This window comes from Neopsephotus bourkii, unplaced genomic scaffold, assembly GCF_033783945.1.
Source record: "Neopsephotus bourkii isolate Nb327-2 ecotype Australia unplaced genomic scaffold, CSIRO-AGI_Nbou_v1 NB_1279, whole genome shotgun sequence".
Classification (NCBI taxonomy): Eukaryota; Metazoa; Chordata; class Aves; order Psittaciformes; family Psittacidae; genus Neopsephotus; species Neopsephotus bourkii.
This window is the reverse complement of record NW_026901764.1, coordinates 2,638,580-2,662,010: the sequence shown is the minus strand read 5'-3', so window position 1 is coordinate 2,662,010 and position 23,431 is coordinate 2,638,580. Positions and strand designations below refer to the sequence as shown.

At 41.6% G+C, this 23,431-nt stretch overlaps 1 protein-coding gene and 2 long non-coding RNA genes across 4 annotated transcripts in view; 2 read left to right on the top strand and 1 right to left on the bottom strand.

Annotated features, from left to right (window-relative positions):
* Positions 1-2,060: 2,060 nt before the first annotated feature.
* On the bottom strand, positions 2,061-19,618 carry LOC133218591 (guanylate cyclase soluble subunit beta-2-like). Its single transcript, XM_061365172.1, has 16 exons — positions 19,262-19,618; positions 18,518-18,591; positions 17,584-17,678; positions 17,228-17,388; positions 16,720-16,819; positions 15,357-15,577; positions 15,164-15,269; positions 13,406-13,509; positions 11,664-11,880; positions 8,644-8,964; positions 7,753-7,901; positions 5,394-5,540; positions 4,952-5,106; positions 3,260-3,459; positions 3,051-3,173; positions 2,061-2,254 (listed from the first exon to the last, which is right to left on the bottom strand). The coding sequence occupies exons 1-16, from the start codon at positions 19,517-19,519 to the stop codon at positions 2,103-2,105; spliced, it is 2,583 nt and encodes an 860-aa protein (XP_061221156.1). The 5' UTR covers positions 19,520-19,618; the 3' UTR covers positions 2,061-2,102.
* LOC133218594 (uncharacterized) lies at positions 8,886-9,762 on the top strand. Its single transcript, XR_009727203.1, has 2 exons — positions 8,886-8,983; positions 9,669-9,762. It is a non-coding gene; the product is annotated as an uncharacterized LOC133218594 (long non-coding RNA).
* Positions 18,734-23,431, top strand: part of LOC133218592 (uncharacterized) — a 19,899-nt gene continuing 15,201 nt past the window's right edge. Inside the window, exons 1-2 of one of the 2 annotated variants that reach the window (XR_009727201.1) lie at positions 18,734-18,881; positions 21,842-21,998. This is a non-coding gene — a long non-coding RNA (uncharacterized LOC133218592). Of the gene's footprint in view, positions 18,882-21,002; positions 21,140-21,841; positions 21,999-23,431 lie in introns of those variants that run through there. The other variant, XR_009727200.1, reaches the window with a different exon arrangement.

The following is a 23,431-nucleotide window of genomic DNA, read 5'->3' as shown; positions in this document are numbered from 1 at the left end:
TCAGTGGTATTCAGCCATGCAGGTATGGGACTGCAAGAGCAGCTGAGAGAGCAAGAGATTCCCTCCTGCATTAGCAGTGGCCACTGAGAGATGTACACTCCTGTGTCACACTTGTGCTTGGGCCTAAGTGGCTTTATATCTCTGTAGCAGATGCCTATAAAGATGGTGAAACTTAGATGCTGTGTGTCTGAGGGTAGTACACAGTTAAATGTTTGAAATCTTGATACTCAACCTTAATAACCCTGAGATGCATCTTCAACCTACAGTAGATCTCACCCTTGCCAAAACAATGAACAGTGCCTAGATAGAAAAATCCTCATAAATAAATAAATAAAGCAATCCTGCCATTTGTAAAACTGCATTCTCCCAGAACGGTGATGCTCATCAGATGGTACCATGGAAAGTGCTAATGTTAAAGGGTGTATCCACATCAGCATTTCAGCCAGAATCAGGAGTACTCTCCTGAGGGAATTTGCTGGTCAAACCCACTCACTGTGCTTTGTTTCATATTGTAGAGTGGTCTCAAATCACCCGAATGGATTTCTTACCGTTGAAACTAAGTCAGAGAATGTGGTTATAAGGTAACGGGTATTTAGTGCATGGGAGCACAGTAGCAAGCCCTCTGAAATACCTATAGTGTGGAAAACAACACTGTTGTTCGCTTGACACATCCTCCTCTGCTGGTCTGAGCTACTTGCTAATGTAGACAGAGCTGTAGAGCACACAGACAGGGGAGCTGCTGTCTCACAGATTTAAAAATAAAATCTAACCAGGTGAAATTTTATCTTGTTGTACTATAGAGAGGAAATGCTTTTCAGCAGTCTTACCTCTCTGCCTGGTGTTTAAGGAGATTCACTCTTACTGCACACACAGAGGTGGAAATGTGATGCTCCAGACTGTAATAGAGGAGTAATATTATCATCTTCTCCAGTGAGTTCTTGCTTAAAGTTCAAATGGTGTGCATCCTTAGACAACTAATCCACATCCAAAGTGGGTATTGTTACGTGGAGCACATCTTCTGTCCAAATCACACCACATTCCACATACTCCAAACTCCATTTATTTAGAGTGATAGCATAATTTATGTGTGGCAAAATTGCCCACAACCTTTATATCCATTGTAGTTTTGCTCCTGTATCTTAAATCGCTGACAGCTGAACTTCAGTTTTTCTCAGGCATAACCTAAGGATGTATCAGCATGGAATTAGTTCAGCTGAGGAGCCTCTGACACAAGGTAAGTGATGTTGATCTTTCATGCTGTCATTTTCCATGACACTGATGACATTAATTCTAGCACTGACAGGCTTCCTCTGAAGACCTGAAACTTCAGTTTCATTTAGCTGAGAAATTACCTTGCAACTTATTTGAAGGTCTCAAGTAGTCCATAGGCCTTGAACAGTCCTTCAGTCTTGTGATGAATTCAGTGCTACGTAACTCCATTATGTGCATATCCTTCTACAATTATCTAAGCACGGCATCTTGTTTTGCTGTTGGGTGCTATAACGTGCACAATATTTTCTCTTCAGGAAGGAAAGATACGGGTTGTAGTAGATCTATTCTGCATGTCTACTGCACATTGCCTTTACCCAACAAAAGACCTGCTAATAGATTAATCTGTCATCACAGTGAGAATGTAGATCAAATTCTGCTAACCTTACACAGGGAAGTTGTTGGCTGTGTCAAGTCAAGACAGATGGTCACTTCAGGGAATATTTCTTCTATGGAAAGTGCTCGTTTGAGTAGGAATATTTCTAGCAGGATGAGTCACCTCTCAGTTGCTGCATCAGATAACAAGTTATTTTTACATAGGGATATTCAAAGACATGGCAGAGGCTGAAAAATACCTCTTCAAAGCATCTTTTGGTGGTTTCCTTCTCCATTGGGAGTATTATATGGCACATATAGATTGAGTAAAAAAAAAAAATAATCCTCCATTGTTTTCTTTTTGCTGAAAACTGTGATGTCTTTTTTCTTTTTGTTTGGTTTTGTGTTGTGGGTTTTTTTTTTTTAATCACGTGGTTGCTGATATACAAATCAGCGCAACAGCAAACTGCACAAAATCATAATAAAGTTGCTTTGTTTTAATGTAAAAAGTAAGAAACTTAGAGTAAAGTGCAAAAATTAGAACGAATGTGTCTATTCCGTGGCTCTTCAGTAGCAGGTTTGACTCTTCCCTGGTTTGGAGGACAAGAACCATCATCTGCATGCTGGTTGCCATGGAGACTCCCATCACTTTTGGAATCGTAAGTTTTGCCTAAAAGGAAATACTCCTTCAGCGTGAGTTTTTAATGACTGTAGGTTTGTGTTTGTCAGCACCATATACTGGATTAACCACCACATCTAAGCACGTGGGAGGAAAAGGAGTAAAACATTTCCTAGTAATCAGCAACAACATATCTCGTCTGTATAAAATGCACAAAATACATCAGTAGAGTTGCATTAGATTAGACTATTATGGCATCAAATGCATATCAAATTGTACAATGTAAATCAAATGCACTAGATTAGACTATTGGCATGCAATTTGATCAAATTAAGTATCAGCTACTTCAAAAGAGAATGAACTTTGGGCATGACAATAAATCCATCTGACTCCTGCAGGAAACGGGCTTGAGGACAGCCAGGTGCATAGCCAGTGATGTCTCTCTTTCTCAGGCTGGAGTCAATAAGGGCTTTCCCATAACTACAAATAATGACAGCTTTTCTAAGAAAAAAAAACACAACCCATGTATGTGAACAAATGGGGCTGCTCATGGGAAGAGCAGTCTAACGTTTCGCCATTCTGCTGTGCACTGCCAGAAGGACTCTGGGGTTTGACAGCTATGTCAGCTTCTTTCTCCCTAGTGCACAATTAACACCTGAAGGTGTTATTTGTTTGGCCCTAAACAGTGTGCAGAATGGTTAGTTTCACCAGCATGACATGTTGGCATGAATTTCTGGCTTGAGTAAAACAATGGTTATTCAGAACAGGAATATAAAGATGCTGCAAGATTAAGCCTCAGTTACTTCCTAGCTCTATTGTCTTTGTTGGATGGTAACTAAATAACTACCTGTTAAATCTGCAATTCTTGCTTGATTTCTACTTTTGAGGCTGTTCTGTTCATCTGTGGGGCCATCAGTATATTTCATTGCAATGGCTGGAGTCTGGTCCTTCTCTGGCTGAGTCTGAGTAGCTGAAAAGAACAGAAGAAGATACTTAACTGAGTTGTATTAACATTCACTTGTTCAAGAAGGGAAAGCTATGTCAAGTTGACTTTACCTGGTGTTGTTTCCATCCTGCCTTCTTGAATGGACTGAGCAGATTCGTGGCCAGAATCTAAGTCTTTGATTGGCCTTCCCATAATCTCATTCTCAGTTGCAGTTTTATTTCTAATGAGGAAATATGTGTGCATTTTCCCTTTGCCTTTTACTTCTATTTCTCCTCTTTCAGTCATCTCAAAATTCTTGTATTTTAGGCATCTAAAGCATCAGAAGCAAAATGACACATGAACATTTAAGACTAGCAAAACTGACACCAATGTTTTAGATAAGCTATTGTAATCTAAGCAATATAATCACAGCAGTCTGGGAAAAACAGTATTGATCCGTGAAAAACTGAGAGTTTGTTTCAACTTTTTATTCAAGCCTGCTGTGCTTTTAGAGCTTTCCACGTACAGCCTGATCAAAAATCAATGGATCACATAGTCAAATACTCTAGTATGGTAGAGGGTTGTTACTGACCAGTAAATAGAAATTAAGAACTGAGGCAGCCAATATCAGTTTGACAAAACTATCTCCATTTATTTCATCAGAGAAGGTAATCATGATTCAATCAGTTCATCAGTCATGATTCACTCCTGGCAAATCCAGAGTGGCTCCAATTGCCTTCTTCATGTGTCAAAAATGGCTCCCAAGAAGATTTGATTTTCACCGGCTGACATGTCATGTGACTGACATGAGGCTGACCCAATCTGTAGTTCACCAGTGTCTCCCTGCCATTTTTCTATATAGGTGTAACATCTGGCTTTCTTGAGTTGCTACACTGCTGGTCTTCATGACCTTCCAAAGATGACAGCAGCACTGTAATGCCATCAGCCAGCGTTCTCATTACCTTTGGAAGCATCCCATCTGATCCAATACACTTCAATAGATTAAGATTTCTCAAAAGACCCCAGATCTGATCCTCTTCCAGTACTGGTACTTTACCTACTCCTTGAACCCTGACTCTAGGTGCAAGTACCTTGAAGACCTTGTCAGTGAAGACAGAGGCAAGAGAGGCCTTGAGTAACTCAGCCTTTATTCAGGGCACTGTCACTAAATCACCTGCCACAGCAGGTCCACGTTTCCATTTATACTTTTCTGCTATCACAGCAGAAGCTCCTTTTACTGCCTTTGAACCTTCCTTGGCCATTTCAATACTAGTTGAGCTCTAGCTTTCCTAATATCATTCCTATGTGCCCAAACAATGTTTTTGTACTCCTTTGAGCTTGTCTTCATTTCCATTTCTGGCATACATAAAATCCTTGAAATACAGCATTTGATTTTAGTGACATGAGGTTTAGCAAAGTAAATTACTCACTGCATAAATAGGACAGTAGTTTAAGCAGATAATTCTTTTTCAGCACAAACTGTTTTGCTCAGATAGATATGCAGGATATCAAATGTTCTAGGTGCCTTTCTAGCATCCACATCATTCTATCTGTACTTCTAAATAAGCTATGACAATTATTTTTTTCTCATAGTTTGTTCTCTAGGATCAAAACTCAAACATCTGGCTCCACATACAAATGCATTTGAAATAGTCAGAATGAATAAAACTCTTTGCAAGCCATGATTTTTCTTTATAAGTAAGCTGCATAAATCAGTGACTAAGCACAGCACCTTCTACATGAAACACTGAAAGCTGCAGTTATTGAGGCAGTTGGTTTTAGCCCAGATTTTAACAGGGAAAGTGTCCATCATAGTTACTCACTGATAGGCACTGGAGCTTAGATGGATTTTACTTGGGACACCATGACTCTCCATCCGGGAAGCTATATTTACCGTGTCTCCAAACAAGCAGTAACGAGGCATCTTCTCTCCAACAACTCCAGCCAAAACAGGACCTGTATGGATCCCAACTCTAATCTTTACAAAGACATAAAACAGCCCCCAAAAATGTCACTTATTATTTAACACATTTCTTAATGCTATCCAGCCACCTAAAAAAATCATTCTAACACAACAATGGACATCAGTAAAATATCAAATATCCACAGGGAGACACTCTTCATGAAAAATGTACCCATGTGGGCCTTTCTGAAAGTCACAGAGGAGTCAGAATAAGCTCTTTGATGTCCTACTGCAGTACATTAACCATAAGACCAACCCAAGAAGCAGAAAGACACACATGCACCTTTGTGTTAACAACTTACTTGGATAGGGTTTCCAGAAACTGGATTCTGCACATCTTTAGCTGCTATTATCATCCCCAAGGCAAAGTTAGCAACTCGCTCAGCATGAGTGGATACAGGCACAGGGACCCCACCTACTACCATATAGGCATCTCCAATTGTCTCCACCTTTAATTGAGAGGGACAAGTACATCAGCATGCCATGTGTCTTGCTCAGGTTAGTGCTTTGCTGTCTGGGGCTTTTCTTCTCTGCACCAACTCCCCCTTTCTTCTAGAAGATGTTTCCAATCACGAAAGAGGTCTAGCACATGTGACTTTCCTTGAGATGGGGACCTTTCTTGACTTCACATTAAAAATTTCAATGCATTCTGTCCCTGCTTACCTGACACATTTTAGATATCAGTATCACAGATGCTAAGGAGAAAGAGATACTGTGAAAATGTCAGACTTTTTGTCTTCCTCTTACCCAGGGCAGACCTATATGCAAAGAGCTATCTCCAGGCACAGACTCCTGAGCCAGGAGGTTATCTGCCAGCTGAATCCTCTTAATTAGCTCTAATTCACCGGTGGTGTTAAAAGCATGTTTCTTTTTCAAAAGACATTTCTTTTTCTTAAAGCCACAATAAAGCGAGGGAGCCTACTTACTGCTGATTATTATTATTACTAAGGGGTTCACATGCAACTAAGAAACCTCCAATCTCCAGTATGTCAGAGAATGCAAAGTGTTAACCAAGCAGTTCAGGAGCATCCTTCCTTACAGCCAGCTGTTTTCCCACAACAAGCTGCAGAATGTGAAACAAATGGTGAAGGGTTTGTCCTCCATCAGGCATCCAGTTCCCTGGAAGTGCATGATAAGGCACCTAAGAAATAGTTTGGGCTTTGTCCCTGGGAATAGAATAGGCCTGTTTGCAACAGAGAGTTCTCAAATGTCTAAAATTCACTGTAAAACTGTTACACATTAAGGAAATTTTCTGAACTGCTCTTATGAGACTTCACTGTTACATTTACAGTCAATAAGTAACGGATCAGTTTAAATCAGATTGATTTCCTAAAAATGAACACCAATAGGAGATCAGGAACATAATTTCATCTTTGGGTTTGTTCATTAACACAATGACTTAAAACTATTCAGCGTGTTAGTCTTGAAAAATGCGTTCTTGTACATGCCTTCTGTCAGATAGCCAACTCCACAGTAATGCAGTAATTTTCTGTAGCAAATTAAAAACAACTGTAAAAAGCTACTAATGCAAATAGATACCCTAATTATTTATCAGTCATGGCAGGAGATTTAATTTAACAAGATTTTTATTCATACCTTCAGACGTTTATAAGTTTGGGCCAAGTGTCTTTCATCAATTTCAGTATTTTATTTCTTTCTCAATTCCCTGAAATAGTAATCTCAACCTCACTCCTGTACCCTAGTCACCTCCTTCAATATTAATAGGAGTTATATACAGGTATCAAAAGGAGATTATTATAGTGACAGATAATTTACTCATGATGGATGATTTAGAATATAATGCTAATTTATCCTCAAATCTGTGGGCCATATCTTGAATGCTTCAATTATTGAACACAGTTTCCTCGCCAAGTCAGAAATGCTTCTGATTTCCTAGTACAATTTATTGCAGGATGAAATGCATGCCTTGCCTGAGCAAGGAATGAATGAGACTTGGATTTCGCCCTTTACTATTTCTGCTTTCCTTAATAATTAATGTGGTGGGGACAGACAGAAACTTAGAACTTGCTCTTCAGCTCATCAAATCTGTGTAGTTCTGGAGATGTTAATAATGCTATTATTTTATGTCAACCAGGGCTCTGATCCTTCCAGCACAGTTTGGAGACAAGACACGCGTTACAGCCTAGATCTATCCAATGCTCTCTGGGGTCAACAGGAGATCTATACCATTGCTGGAGACCTCCATGAAGCAAAACAAAGTTGAAGTATTATATGGGTATAGTTTGTAATGTTATTTCCCACTGAAGGGGACATAGTGACCTATTTACAACAGAATGGAATAAAAAGAACAGGGAAAATTATTCAAATTGGTCCATAAACTAGGCTATCCCATTGTTTTGATAGGCATTTGAAAGAGAGATGTGTGAAAGAACAGCATTCTGGTGCAATGCTGTGGAAAGCGACTAACCCATGACAGACATGTCTGAAAATTTTAAACATATTTAATCACACCTCTGCCTTTTTTTCAATTTCTCTGTGTGGCCACTACAAATATGCAATATTTTATGGCTTACTTAAAATCATGCTGGAGGGAAGAGGATTTAAGTGCATTTAAAAACAAAACAAACCAAACAAAACAACCCGACAACAGCAAAATCTTTTCCCAGATGATTTCTACAGCCTTCATCAATGAGTACATACCTTGTACACATCATGCACCGTGGTCAGTCTGTCAAATCGCAGGTACATTGAATTTAACATGAGAACTATTTGAATAGGCTCACATTGGGCACAAATGTTGGTAAAGGTCACAACATCACTGAACAATATAGTGCACTCCTTGAACTCTCCTGTGAGCAGAAAGACCAATAGTAAGTACTTGTAATAACTGGACAATCACACACCATCTATTTGAGACCTATTTGCAAATATTACTTTCTCATCATTTTTCTAGGACAAATGACCCATCAGTTGTAATACTCATATACAGCTGCTGATATGAAAGAAAGATGTCGATATAAGAGTACATGAAATATAAGAATCATCACACATTTCAATTCAGGCATCTGAATACATCCCTTTGTGCATCCATATTCAGGATATACTCAGCTCTTTATTCCTAACTTCATAGGTATGCTTACTAAAGGAAATTAAAGCATATTCTTACTTGCTGTCCTTAATAAAAATGGGAATCATGATGATGCTAGCTTTATAGATAGCAAAGATGAACTGTGAAAACTTTCCAGGAAAAAGCGATCTCTTTATTTTCATTTTTGAGGCCCCATTTCCTTTTGTGATCATGTTAAAAACAAAATCTCAGTTTACTGTTGAAACACTGAATTTTGTTCCCTGAATGGTCAGTTGCTACCACCTTTCACTTCCTAGGAAACTATTTTGCAAACAGCTTCCAAAGCTTTGTTTAAGAGTAGTCTAATATTTATTACCAGAGAGATTAAGGATCTGTGATCCTCCTCCTACCCATGAATGTCACCAAGTTGAAAATGTACTCCATGATAGTGGCAAAGGACTGTGCCAGCACCCGCATCCCTCTATCACCATCACCTGATGCATGAATGCATCCTGTTCATTCACCTGCCTCAACTCGCTTCCCCTCTTTCAGCTGGTTGGCCACATGCTGAGGAAGCATGGCGTAGAGCAGAGCTTCAGTCTTTTTCTTCTCTTCCTCCAGGTGCTTAGATAGTATCCGCAGTTCTTCCTTCTTCCTCTCCAGCTGGTTAGAGAGCTCCATCTCTGCCAGTCGCTGCTGATTGAGAAGAATCAAATCCCTGGTCACGTCATGAGGTGCAATGTCTGCAATATGCATCTGTCGCTCTTCCAGTTCATGCAAAGTGCGAAGCAAAGGCGAACAGAGATAGAGCATGCACTGCAGAGACTCCATCCAGATCATCTGGCCTGTTTGAAACAAGTACTGGTAAGAGTTTTAAGCAGCTTGGACTTTCACGTGATGCTCAGCATTGCTGATCTCAATTTTAGGGGGCGAGTTCTAAGGACAGTGGTTTTTGATAGGGTCTGGACCAACATAGTAATTACTCTGTTTCAGGGAATTAGAGCTGGACTTGTTTAGAGGAGGTACGGGAGGCAAATAAAACGATAATCAGGACCCAGAGAGCAGTCACTCATTGCAACTACTAGGCAGAGACCAACCATGCTTCAGGTCCCTCCTTTTCGTGAGGAGCCCCAGTGCTCACAGCATCTCTCCTCTGCTACTAGTTCTTGAGCTGTTCCTGAATCCAGTCAGTCAGCACCATGCACAGGGGAATTGAGACTCACAATGGTTAAATGAAATGCTCAAAGTTTAATTTCATAGTGGATAATATGTAGGCCAAATAAAATCAGCAGAGCCTTCCTTCCTGGGAGCTGGAGCTTTTAGTCACTATGGTCACCTAAATAAGCATGTACAAAAATGCCTGAAAAGTAGAATGGATTTTTGGTGGTGGGGGGTGAGTTGTTGTTTTCTCAATTGAGATTTGGTTATGTGCTTGGGTTTTTTATATTTTATTATTGTTATTATTTTTATTTGCTTCCAAATATTCTTGGTTTCTGAACAACAATCTAGAAATTCCTATTTATTTCTTCTCCTCTCACCACATCCCCAGGGCAACTGAATGAGCAGCAGATTGGATCAGTAAATATACCATGTGAATTAACCCTGATAGCGTAAGAGGAAGTAAAATTGTACCTGTGACTAAAGTTCCTTGTTTTGGTAGCACTATTTTTTTTCAAGGTCTCCCTTATCTCTGTTTTTTACTGAATCTCAGGAATACCAGATTTGGCACTCATTATGTAAAGGTGAAAGGAGAGAAGGGAAAATTAGGCCATGTTACATAGTTCAGAGGAGCAAAATTGAGGTCACAGAACACTTAAACCAAATGCCATTACAGTTACTTGCACACAGCAGAAAATCATTGCAAACTCATTCCTCTCAGAAAAATAAAATAATTCTAATTTGTAAATTCTTATGTAACATTGGGGGGTGGAGGGGGCAGGGGTTGAAGACAGAAATCAGGATCTGAAAATGTGACAACAAAAACTAAAAGCACAGCTAACTATTTTTATCCACACTTGAAACCCAGCCAATGGCACATAACGCCCCTCAAAGGCATAAATTAAGAATGAATCATGTATTCACATTTTAGGAATCAAAATGCATGGAGGTATGGGGGAAGCCATTTCTTTCCTCGAGCTGTAGCAATGGTATCAGGAATTTGTCTCTAAGCACTTCCCTTGTCCTCTGCCCCTCCTTGCCCAGCAGACAGGAACGGAGCATCACTGGCAGGAGTGATGCTTGCATTGTGTTATCATGGGAATGCTCACTGCATGTTTCACTATTGTCTGTATGTGGCAAAGATGCAACCCAATATCTGTGAAGTGACATTACCTGTGCTGGGTGGCTGGGTTTAAGATGTTGTTCCACATGCAAAGTAGTAATTCCTTCGGCAAAGAAAATTCTTAGCAGGGCAAAACAACTCTGTATCAGGTGCATAGGATGATGCATAGAGCTATGGGGAGGTGAGACCTGGACAGTTACTTTCACACAGCTCAGTGCATCTCCATGCTGAGCCTGGTGACTCCACAAGCAGAAGCTGACTCTGAAGACTGGCATTGTGTCCCTTCTACAGGTTCCCAGTGAAGCAGAAGGCTGTGGCTGAGGGCTGGGGAAGGTTCACGGAGCAACTGGCATTGAATCCCAACTAAGCCCAAGAGTAACAATACAACCATGTTGCAGGGATCACCCCAGAGTAATGCCTAACATTATATATTTGCTTCTAACCTCTGCAAAGAAAAACACAGGGCAGCATTATGGGGGAAATCTTTCCTAGGAATGAGCATGACTCTCTGAGGTGCCTGTACACAAATGTGGACAGCATGGGGGAAAAAAAAGGGAACTAGATGTCTGTGTGCAGTTTCAGAGGGTGATAGTAAAAAAAAATTCTTTGTGTTATCCAATGAAAGGACAAAAGACAAAAGACACTAACTTAAATGCAGGAATTCCATTTAAACATAAGAAAAAAACCTTTTAACTGTAAGGGTGGTTAAACACTGGAATGGGTCACCCAGGGAGGTTGTGAAGTCTCCATCTTTGAACGTACTCAAAACCCAACTAGACATGGTCTTAAGTAACCTGCTCTAGTTGATTCTGCTTTGAGTTGGGATGGACTAGACAATCTCCAGAGGTTCCTTCCAAACTCAACTGGAATTGAGTCAATTTTGTGACTCTGAAAAACTGAGATTAGAGGTGGTTCAGAAAACAATCTAATCCTCCTTTGACCTTGCCTCTGTTATTCAGGAAACCTGCAAAGATGATTTTGCAGCATTGGGAAAACAGTGTCTTTCTAAGCCTTTCAAATGGAAGCACAGGTGTTACTTTTGACTGAGCCTTCAAAATCTGGTGAGGTAATAGCTGAATTTGTCTACAAGTATCTTATAGTACTGTCTCTAAACAGAGCCATGCAATCTTCTCCTCACTGCACAAAGGCAAAGCCGTTTATAGGATTTATGTGAAACCAGAAGCCTACAGAAAGGCATTAGTTCAACTCCAGCATAATTCCTGATTCAATATGAGCACTTAGCTACTGAAAACAGTGAAGTACCTCTCAGCTCTAGCATTGGCCGTTGTTTCCATGACTCTGGCATCATCTCTCTTCTAGTCCGGAAAACAAATTGACTGTTGATAAATTTCTGAATGCTAGAGATGGTGAAGGGTACTTCTGGGTGAACAATACTGAAATAGTGATCCAAGCAGATGCCCATGGTCTGAAGGCCAGGTACAATCTTTTGAATGCTCACACCAGCTTGCTTCACTCTGAGCTTAAAAAGAAAATATGGACAATGTGTTATAATTCATATCCTGCTTAGGTTCAGGGCAAGCTATAACAGATCATTGTTTATACACTTACATGCACTTTGGTTTGCTATACTACATAGCTTATTTCTGAGCAAAGTTTCTATTAGTGGTTTACCACAAAGCTCTGAATGAGTGTCCTTCACAGCAAGGCAAAGTCCCCAGAAAGGAGTATTATTATCCAAATGCTCTTCCCTTTCAATAGTTAAAAAGAAAAGAAGTGATCTGTTTACATTTGTGCAGGCCTAACAAATAGCTTTACAGATAGCTGCAAGTGAAAATTAGCAATATCACAGTGTCCCTTGTGTTCCAGAAAGAAAATAACTGTGGCGTAAAATGTCTTGGCAAAGATTAATTTTCTAATGGATGCCATGGGTTACCTTCTCTTAACCATTGCTGTGTAGAGGTTTAGTTATTCTCTTTTAGCCTGCTGACCGTACATGAGTGTTTAACTCTTGCAGAAATATCCACCCTGCCTTCACTGCTTGTCATCAGAGTTACTGAAGCTCTGACGTAGCTACCAGTATGCAGGACTTGCCCTCTCTCCACACTAGTAATTTTATCAAATTATACAGACTGGATGTATTGAAAGGTTTAAAACTCTGAACTTTAACTAATGTGGACAATGCCAAAAAGCGGACTATGCATTCTGGACTATGTGTTCTGGAATCTCTATCGGTGTGATGCCAAAACATGTGCCCTGAGTGCCTGTATTCAGCTTTATTCTGCTTTCCTATTCTCAGCTTCTCCTTTCTTTGCTCCTGTCTTAAGATAAAATCCTATGTACAGAATTGTGAGCAAGAGGAACTCTAGCTTGGTGGGAACTCCACTGGCTGGAAAGCAGACTCAGGGCAGTCCCTGCCAAGACAAGGGCAATCCCATTGCTGTAGAGTATGTGTGCACAGGAGAGGAGACTCAATCTTTCCCTGGAAGATACAGAGATTTTTGGGACTAGTTCCTACTAGATGAGGTTGCATGCTGCCAGATATAGTAGATAGCTGGCTTTTCCCAGGAGGAACATGTAGAGCCTCAGCTGATATCAAAGCCTTACAAAAGCCTTTGGATAGATTAGTAACTGGGAAGAGAGGGTGACTAACTACAAGTACAAAAGTACAAAGACAGTTTAAAGGATGGGTCATGTCTCTGGCACATCCAAGTACAGGAAGGTGGCCAGGAACCTCAGAAAATTCTGTTCAGTGTTTGGTAACGAATAGGCTGCTGCAATAAACCTTGTTGGTGTATCTGCAGCTGTTTCAGATGTGGTAATCTCAATAAATTCAAAGGAGATCCCTCTCTGAAATGATCCAGATCCAATTGTTATGAGTGACTTCCTATTACGTGTCACTGTATGGAGCACTTCTGCGAATCCTGAAAATGAGTGTGTGCTGTATACAGAGCACACACAGCAGTGAACCATAGGACAGTCAAAACAGAAAAAAGTTACTATATGGTTTATGCAAACTAAAGGCCCTTACCACATGCTTGTCCTACCTCTTTGTCAAAAACCATATGAAAAGGAAGTCCATTGCAAAATGTTTTTGTGTCAATCCAAAGACTCTTGGGATAAACAGGATCAAATCCTCTCAGGAGCTTACCTGTGGCAAGATAAATGTGTAGCTTTTAATTGGGTCGCACCTCATCAAACCAGTCAGCATTACCTTTTAGCACTGGGACTGGACTCTATATCATGATGAGCAAAGACAAAGTAAACTGTGTGTGGGTCCACAAAAGTGCATACACCTGTGCTAAATGCTCTGCAGTTTAATCCACAGCTGATTGGCAACTGATCTGAGTAGGCTGAGAGTTCAAAATCTAACCACACAAAAAGCACAGAGCATTAGGTGCATTAAGTTACGTGGAAACAAACAGTAAGACTAGATGAACAACTGTAGACATTACTGCTCTATGAATTTGCAGATATCATAGCAACATAACACAGCTGTATCACACAAAAAATGTACACAGAAGTACATTTAATATATTTTGCTGGCTACTAAGGACCACTTATGGATAAAAAATCCATCATGATCTGGGTTTCAGTCTCCTATAATAAGAACTGTAGTTCATAGCACAAAGACCAAATCACTGTTTGGTTTCTATTTTATTTACCTGGAGGTTTTTCATAAAATGATCACAGATCTACAGAGGAGCTATCTACAGATCTGGCAAACAGATATTTCTCTAAAATGAATGAGTAAAACAAAAGGGCTCATCTAACTGAAGCGCCCAAAGCCTTTGATCTTCGCAGTATAAACTGGATTATCCAGTAACCCACAATGATCAAAAGGATGATTAGTTTAAGTGATCTCTGTCCCCCAGAAGGTGGCTACAACAGTTACTGCAGTAAAGTCTGTTTGATAACAAATGTTCAAGTCATTTAGGAGACTGGTGAAAATTACAAACACAGGCCCCAAGTTTTAGACCTCTTACTGCTTCAGGGTAAGTCAGCATGGGTTTTTCATTTTTCGAAGTCTGGCTCTTGATAATCCTTGCACTTATTGTTAAAGGATTTTATTTTGTTTTTAAGTAATAAGGCTACTCTAAAGTTTTATTTTGAATATATGTTAATTCATTACTCAACATATCTTCCCTTGTAATGCATGTGACATTGCACCAGATGGTACCAGGTTCAGTTTTTCACTCCATACAGAATCCAGACATTTTGGCGATACTGAGCTGGATTCTCATTCCTCTTGGGGAGTTAAAAGATCCTAACTGAAAAAAATCCTTCTGTTTTGTAAAGATATATAAACATATCATACATGAATGTATAAACAGAGATTACTATATTGGCAGTAGGTTTTTGGTAACAGTAGGTGTAATTTGGCTTTCAGAATTAACTACAGTTGGTAACTTTGGAAAGGATAGCAGCTACTAAGTTAAACACTCTTAAATTCATCATCAGGCTAGATGATGTCTGGTGACATGAGAAGAAAATATCAAATGTACCACACAATTACATTTTATAGAACAATACATTTCAGATGAAAATCCTGTTTAAGAGACAGAAGTGACAGGTCATATTCTGTGTAAGCGTCTGTCATTACTAAGCATGCTTATTATCTGCAATTTTCCTTTGATAACCAGTGTCTAACCAAAAGAAACATAACCAGAAACATTTTGAAAAGAGGCAGAGGAAATACAAATGGTAACTTCAAAATGGTTGGTGGGTGGAGAGGGGGAGGCTTACTGACTGTCTTACTGAAGACTTCAGAAATGGCGACAAGCTGCCTTTGAATGATCTCTCACCTCTTCCTACTGTGATTATTCCTCTTATTGTTTTCCAGTGACTTTTCTTGACAGGACAAACAGAGCTTCCTTTGTCTCTAACTGCATTCTTGCCTTTTTCAAAGTCCTGTTGAAATAAATCCAGAGGGAAATTCAAGGGTGTTTTTATTTGAATCGTATTTTAATAATACAGTGATAATGACTATTACAATACCTCTTTATTCTGTTGGTTCTCAGTTTGTTTTGCAGAGTCAGCAACATGTTGATGTGAGGAAGAAAATTTATTTCTTTCCTTGTATGAAAATACAGGGTTTTGAGTAACAAGAAAAATAATATGTTCTTTTTTCCCAGTTCTTTCTTCTTCTTCTGTTTGATTGACTATTTCCATTGAAAGCTCAATATTAAAAAAATCCAGGGCTGCTGCACCAATAATTCCTGAAGGAGAAACAAAAGACAAAGTATTGCCAAGAACAAACTCTTTCCATTTCCCCTTTTAGAGGGCCCACAGTGGAATTTCACTGTTCCCAAAATCATTTTTCCAAAAGACTCTGGAAGCAACCTGTATCATTCCTACTATTGTTGTTGTTATAAGAATATGTGCATAAGAGATAAGTTTTAAAGTTACTGTTTCTTTTGCCTTGTCTGATGCCAAATACTTATTTTCACTAGAAGCAGCTCAGCAGGATATTAGAAGAATGTGTCCAAATAGTCATACATACCAACAATATGAATTCCCATTAACTCAAAAAGTGCAGGGATTCTAAAGAGCTGTAACAATCCATTTGTGTTGTTGCAGACCATTTTCTTTTGAAAGGAAGGAATTATCTTTCATGAAGATGTAACATCAGTCTTCTCATTTCTGCTTAGCTATTAGGCGAAACATTGGACAATTACATGAAAAGCTCTGTCTGATATTCCAAATAGTTCTGTGCTTCAATAGGAATATGAAATGAGTTTTGACAAAGGGGTAAGTTTTGATAAGCTTCTAAATTCAGCGCTATCTATGAAAGAAATGAATATGATAAACTCTAACAGACCTTACAGTTATTTAGCCCTTGCAGAAGTACAACTGTGGAGGTTCCTAAAAATGCTGGTGAAACATTCAGTTTTGAGCAGGGTTCAGTAGTAGTTTTACAGACTGCATATGCTGGAGGACTATTTGTTACAGGATGAATGTGTGGATGTCTTCAACTATAATTTTTATTTCACTGTAATTTAAGGAGCAGGAGTCTCTGAGAAGGGATCAACAGTTGGACAAAATACACACCATGAACTTTATTTTTTCTTCCAGGAAGGCAATTCTATAGGTGTTCTATAGCAGGAATGGACCCTTATGGCCTGCATTTTCGTATCATAAGTCTTGATAGAAGCTACTGGGAGCTAGGAGTGGTCAGGCAGTAGGACAATACCAAGGGCAGGTATCTGGTGACTAAATTCTACCAGGCTCCAATTCCGTGGCCAGTCCTTAGCTGAAAAATGATTCTGAAATCTGAGCAAAGTGTGACTGCAACTATATGATTATGTGGCATATATATTGCATTACCAGCTGATCTGTACTCTGCATTCTATCTGATTACCTGGCACAATATGGCACAGACCTCTTCTGTCTGAATAGTAATGTAAATGCATTGACCCATCTTCATTCTTTTCTACCCTAAAAGATGGTGCATTCATCTCCTGAGGAGAAACAAACAAAAAACTCTTCAGTATCTTTTTTTGAGGAAGAAAACTGGTGAATTCTACTTGTACAAAAGCATCCATGTCTTAGTAAAATAAGCAGTCATGTGAATAAGCTGAATACCAGAAAATTAACTATGATTATCTGTGAAGGAAAATCTACTGTGCATTAGAGCCAATGATCTAAATATCTAATGCTGAGGACTACTCAGAAAAAAAATAATATTAAAATAACCCTAACACTTTGGGGTTATTCATTTCAGAACATAGGAGAGCCTGTTATAGCCTTTTTCTGTTATTTATGTATATATATTTTTATATATTCACACCTATGAGATGCTGTTCCTTGGGCTGCATCCTCTTGCAGAGTCTACCCATACCTGCTCCATAAATACTACTCGAACTTGCCTGGTAAGAAAGGGACAGGTAGCTGTGCAGTGCATCCAGGTTCTCTATGAACTCATAGAGATTTCCACCCAGTGTCCTCAGCATGTGGTCATAGCCTGAGCGTTTACAGAATTCAAAGAAATACTCTCCAAACTCTCTCAGAACCATGTCAGCAGGAACACCTGGCAAAATAAAGGTACCTTAAGGAATAAGAAAGGAATGGAAGCTCTTGAAATGCTGTCAGGTGGATTAAGAGTGAATGCAGAAAACCTGCCACATAGGGAGAGCATTTCAAAGAGCACAGGAGAGTAAAACCTAGGCTGCAGTCTCAGGCTTGACCCAGGATGGCTCATTTTTTGAGGGACAGTGACACTTACCTAATATTTTGCAAGCTTTGTCAACGAGCTGCATTGTGATCTCATCTTTGTAAACCTCAAAAGTCAAGAAAGAATCTTGGACTCCAGCCTGCAGTCTGCAACAGAGAAGACAATATTCTGGTCCTAGCTGTGCTGTAAATATAACATGCTTGGGTGACCCAACTGGCACTCATTTAAGCACTGCTTGCTGTTAAACAACTTCTCAACCTCCTCCTTCAAGCATTATATTGGAGCACACTACTTCCCCTAATGGTTTAAGGGTGTTGCTTTAGCATGGCTGAATGGTGGCATCTACCTCTCCATTTCTGCTATTTCATGTTGTGATATTATGGTAAACTGTCTCTAGCATCATCCTGTGGGGTGCTCAAGCAAGAGGAGTCTTAGTTTGTCTTCTGGTCTACTGGGTCATTGTTCCATGTGGCAAAAATATCAAGCCCTTGGGTCTCCTCAGGCTTGACAATAAAACTTATTTTTTTATATTGGCTTCAATGGCTATTGTGTGTATGTATATAAGTATCATTTATATATCTTTATATCTTAGAAAATAACACAGAGCTCATAAAGTAAAGGCAAAACCAGAGATGATACATTCAGCTGCTTTTCTGGAAGTGCTGGAATTAAACTGACTTAATATCAAGGATGACATCTTTTCAGTGTAATTACTTCTCAGTATTGTGCCAGTAAGCCAGCAAATCTGTTTCACAACTGTCTGCAAGACTAAATGTCATCCTTAGTTATCTGATATGACAAATTAATTGGGACAAACCAGTAGAGTGTGAAGGTAAGAAACTCTTGCTTTTGCCCTGCTAGTTACTTCTTATAATTACTTGAGGTACACATCAACTGCTGTTTATCAGTGAGAAATCATCATCCTCTGCTCCTAAATTCCTAAGCATTTGCTTTCAATGCACTACATTTTTTGGGAACACATTACCTTAATTTTTCCCATGTTTCTTCACCATACTTTTCAATCACCAAAGACTTCAGGCATGTATTTATAAATCCATACTGTAAAAGCAAACACATGAACATGGAAAAGCCATACTTATTTTCAAAATACAGCCCAAACATGCCATCTTTTTACATTTAAGATTTTATGTGGCGACAGCACTTAAGCCTTCCAGTGAGCATCACAACCTTTACCTCAGCATTTCACAAGCATTCAAGAAAACAGAGCAAACGCACTCAGTTTTGCTGTGCAGAGAAGGGCCCAGAAGCACCAGGTCCGGGATCACCCAGCCTGGAGCACGTTCCCGGCGGAGGCAGAACCGCAGACACGCAACGCTGCAGCAGCGTAAGTAAGTTTGGCTTTGCCGTGACTGTTATCTTTCGCGTTGGTACTGACAAACCGCACACTCGACATGGGGGTGGGGGGACGTAGGAAGAATAACCCTGAGTAGCACTATCACAGCAGCAACAGCCTAAGGATGGTGTGGTTCACATCCCCCAAAGCAACGCGGGTTAGCCTCCTGCCCCCGGCTGGTTGGTCTCTCAGGTAAGAGCTGTCTGTCCCCAAGAGCCGTTTGTCCCGATTTCTGCCCCCCCCCATCTCCTCCCGCTGCCCTCCCCGAGGCAGCCCGGCATGGCCCGGGGCTGGCGGCGGGGCCGAGCTTCCCGCCCGCTCCAGCGGGTCCCGCAGCCCGGCCCGCGGAGTCCCCGCAGCCCGCCCGCCGCTCACCATCCTGCCGCCGCCGCCGCCCGCGGGCTCCGGCCGCCTCCCCCAGCGCCGCCGGTGGCGTCCGCCCAGCTGTTCACCCGGGGGGCGGCCGCACGGCCAGGCCCGGCCCCGCCGCTCTCGCCCGCGGTGACACCCGGTGGACACAGGCAGGGACGCGCTGCCGAGGCTCCCTCCGCTTGCCCGCCTGGCTTTCAGCAGAAAACGTGGGTTTCCCGTAGCTGCGGTGTTGCAGGAATTCCGGGGGATGCCGAAGAGCATCTCGGTGAAATGGCATCACTGTCACAACCGCAGTTTCCCGATCCCTCTGGTCCCCCGTTGCTGGAGCCCTTGGCACAGCCAGGAGGGACATGGTGCAGGTAGACCTGATGGGGGTCTGCCCAGAGTAGAGGGACACCGGGCCCCACCTCTTGAAGCCCCAGCAGCTGAGAGGGTGACCAGAGGATGGTGACTCTTGACAAGGCTTTCTTAAAACCAGTCTTAGCAGAGCAGGAGCAGCAGTGATGAAGTCAACAACCACACGTGCCCTAGGATAGGTTTGTAGATAGAATCAGTGTCTTCCAGTTGGCTGGTGGGTGATGCTGAGACATGTATTGCAGCCACAGGCCTGACAAGAAGCAGGAGGTGAAGTCACTTGCCCGTAGCTCACATCAGCTAGGCTGTGTTTGCAGCCACTCAACCCATCTGAGAGGGAAGGACACCAGCAGGGACATTAACAGAAATACAATGATTGATTTCAGATGCAATGAGTTAATGGGGTTTAGTGCCTGGCTCTTACCCCTAGTTATCTCATCCCTAGGTTGGGAGGGTTTATTGGGGGGGGGGGGGGGGAAGAAGTTATTCATAGATCACTTCGGAGAATGAATCCTGAGAGGAAATGATGGAGAATTGTTTGGGGGAAAACACTCTCCCCTGGATAAAGATGAGTTCCTGTCCTCTGTCAGGCAAATTCATACAGGCAGCCCCGTGGGTGATGTGAGCCCCATTTCACCCACCTTGTTGCTGCTGTTTGATGCTGGGTTGTGGGACCACGTACTGAGCCAGTGTGCCAGTCTGGCAGGGAGGGTTTTGCTCATGCTATGGCGATTCTGAGATGTACTCATCGTTCTGTACTCATCTCCAGTCACTCAGCCCTCTCTACAAGTGCTGTACATGTTCAGCATGCACATCAAAATCTGCGTGGCAGCCCTCAGTGGGCATGGGTGCTGCTTTCTTAATGATCACAGCCCTCCCACTAGCCCTGCTGTCCCTGTCCTCTCACAGCCTCCTCTCTGCTCCCCTCAGCCCTTCTATCCTGCAAACACTGGCGACTCTTCCACAGCCTGAGTTTCTTCTTAAGAGCTGTGAGGTCGGAGCCAGGCTCAGGAAAAGAGAACTAACGGAATTCCTTGTCCCTGCTGTATTCCCACAGCTGGGTTTAGAAGGCTTGCTAAGCATAGAAACATAACCGTAAACCCCGCTGTATTTCTTGGACAACACCAAGTATTTGTGGAAGCACAGGCCTGAGAGGCCAGTGCGGCAGCAGGTGACCTCTCTCTTGGTTTGCCCTCTGTGCAACACCCGTGTAAGGAGCACCCTTGCCCGCTGCCAGGCAAGAGGCAGTTCCGGTCCCCCAGATCGCATCCCCGCTGCATCCCGGCCGGTGGCCCCTAGGGGGGGGCCTCTCCCCGCCGGAGCCGGCGCCCCGCTCCCGACCGGCTGTTAGCGGCAGAACTGCGTTCGCTACGGCTCTTCCCGCAGGATGAAGACACCCTCATTTCTGTTACCTTAAACGCAGTGTGTCAACGGCGCAGCCGGGCCGGCTGCTCCATGGCAGCCTGCAAAGTAACTGAAACCAAACCGGGTTAGGAGCTCATGGCTGTCAGCGCCATCGATACCAATGTAAGTCACTATGAGGTTACTGATTATTTTTTTTTGTGTGTGCAAATTTTACCCACATAAATCTGCTGTTGCTATGAGTGCAAATAATCAGTCAGTGCTTGGTCGGGCTGGGGGAGGCAAGTTATTGGTCAGCTGGTGCTGAGGTGTTGTATTCTCTTCCCTTGTTATTTCCTTTATCATCATTATTATTGGTGGTAGCAGCAGTGATTTGTGCTATACCTTAGTTACTAAACTGTTCTTATCGCAACCCGTGGGAGTTGCATTCTTTTCGATTCTCCTCTCTGTCCCTCCAGGAGTAGGGGGAGGGCAAGAAGGGGTGGGACTGAATGAACGAGCTGCCTGACTGGTTTTAAACCACGACATACATAAATACAACTAATTTTCAGGTTTATAAAACTTGAATCATTGGATAGATTTTCAAGTAAATAATTACTTTTGCTTATTCTCTTCTAGTACTTTACTATCTTTACTTTTTCTTATTGTATGCATGACACCTAAATACGCAATCCAATGATTTTTATCAACAAAGATAAGCTACTAGCTAAAAGGTTTGGGGATGCAATTCAGGTAAGCTATCCAAAATTCACATTAATACCTGTATGCTAAATCTGTATTGCACAAAGTAGTTCATACTGGAATGAAATTTATCATTATTGCTTTAGCCCTCTTTTGGTTAGAGAATTAATCCTACTATTTTTTCAGGTCTGTTTGTTGTTACGAGAAAAAATTGGATGAAGATTCTGCAAGTCAGAATTGTTTGTGTGCAAGTCACTGGGCTGCTCACCCTTTGCAGATCATGGACCATGATGTGCCCTTGGCCACCTCTGTCTTCTCCAGCTGAATAACAGAAGCCTTCCAAGTAAGATAACAGAAAATGAGAGAAAAATTAACACTACTTGTGGCATGACTTTGTAAAAATTTTCTTTATTCCTTTGGAAAAATGTAATTGGTACTTCCTAGAATTTTGAGATCAGCAGTTATTTATGTGTATAATCACCAGTCTTTAATCAAAGACAAAACACCCTACTTGTTTCTGTACCTCAGCCCACTCTGTATGAGATGAAGACAACAGTACTCCCCAATCTGTTGCTGTGCCCCAGTGACAGTGATGATGGTCTCTCTTGGTGCAGTGTATTCAGGTCTCCCAGTCTTCACTGGGCCCCACCACAGTGGCCTGACATTGATGCAAACTACCACCTGCAGCAGAGCAGTTGTATTTGGGGAAGTAAAGGAGAGGCTGGAGCAGGATGTCTTTAGTTTCATAGGGCTTCTTGCCTTCCAGAACACATAAGGTGGGTGGCAATAAGCTCAGACAGAAATGCACACTGGTATTCTGGTCTCTACCCTGTGCGGCTGAGCCTTGTTGCTTAATGGCACAGGATACCTTCAGCTGAAGTATGCCTGAAAAGTTGTGGGCTTCACACGTGCACAGCCTATCCTCCCATAGCCAGCTCAGTGTCTAGTGCTGAGGATGGGGTCAACTACTCAGCGTGTCGGTCCCTTATAAATTGCTAAAAGTGACATGTCTAGGAGACAAACAGCAGCGTAGAGCACTGTACTGCTAACCCCCAAAAGTCCTGCAACCTTTCCAGTAGCATGTGAGAAAACTTGTCTTATATTTCTTTTGCCTTTGTGACAGAAGATCCATTAATTCTGAAAGGGGATGCTGTGGCCTTGCAAAAAAAGATACTCATCCATACCTGGAAAAATAAGTATACCAGAAGCAGCCCTTGGCCTTTTGTTGTGCTTGTACCCAGCTAGTACTGAACAGCATCCTTGAGCTCTAAGTAGTTCAGCAAAATAAATGGGCTAGCTGCAAAAAATATGCTGTTTTTTCAATTAACATGAGAAGCGAAAATATGCAATATAGCAATTTATAACTTCTGGTTGCATCCTTGGAAAATGCAGCCATAGTCTTTCATCGTCTGCGTATGCAAGGATGTCCTACTTTTTACTTCTTTTTCTTTCTGTTGTGTGATTATTAGCAACAGCGCAAAGCCATATGTTAGTCGCCATGGTGGAGGGGCTGCTCCCACAACCGTCTGAGCAGAGCACATTCTAAACATTGCCGTCTGGAGTCCCAAATACCACAGCAGTAATAGAATCCTTTCTCCAAGTGGTTGCCAGCACTCTCTCCTACTGAAGACCCCTAGGACACAATCCTTTTCCGCATACTTCCTTCAAATGCAGCCTCACATCCGTTGTTCGGATATCATGTGTTCACATTTGTCTTGATTTAGCCTGAACAGTGACTTTGTAGTGACTCAAAGAGAAAAAGAATCCGTCCTTCTA

Coding starts and splice junctions, on each gene's coding strand:
- LOC133218591 (XM_061365172.1), bottom strand. CDS start 19,519: ATGCTCTTCGGCATCCCCCGGAATTCCTGCAACACCGCAGCTACGGGA. Junction 17,679..18,517: donor GAAACATGGGAAAAATTAAG/GTAATGTGTTCC, acceptor TCTCTGTTGCAG/ACTGCAGGCTGGAGTCCAAG. Junction 7,902..8,643: donor GGGGAAGCGAGTTGAGGCAG/GTGAATGAACAG, acceptor TTCTGCTCACAG/GAGAGTTCAAGGAGTGCACT.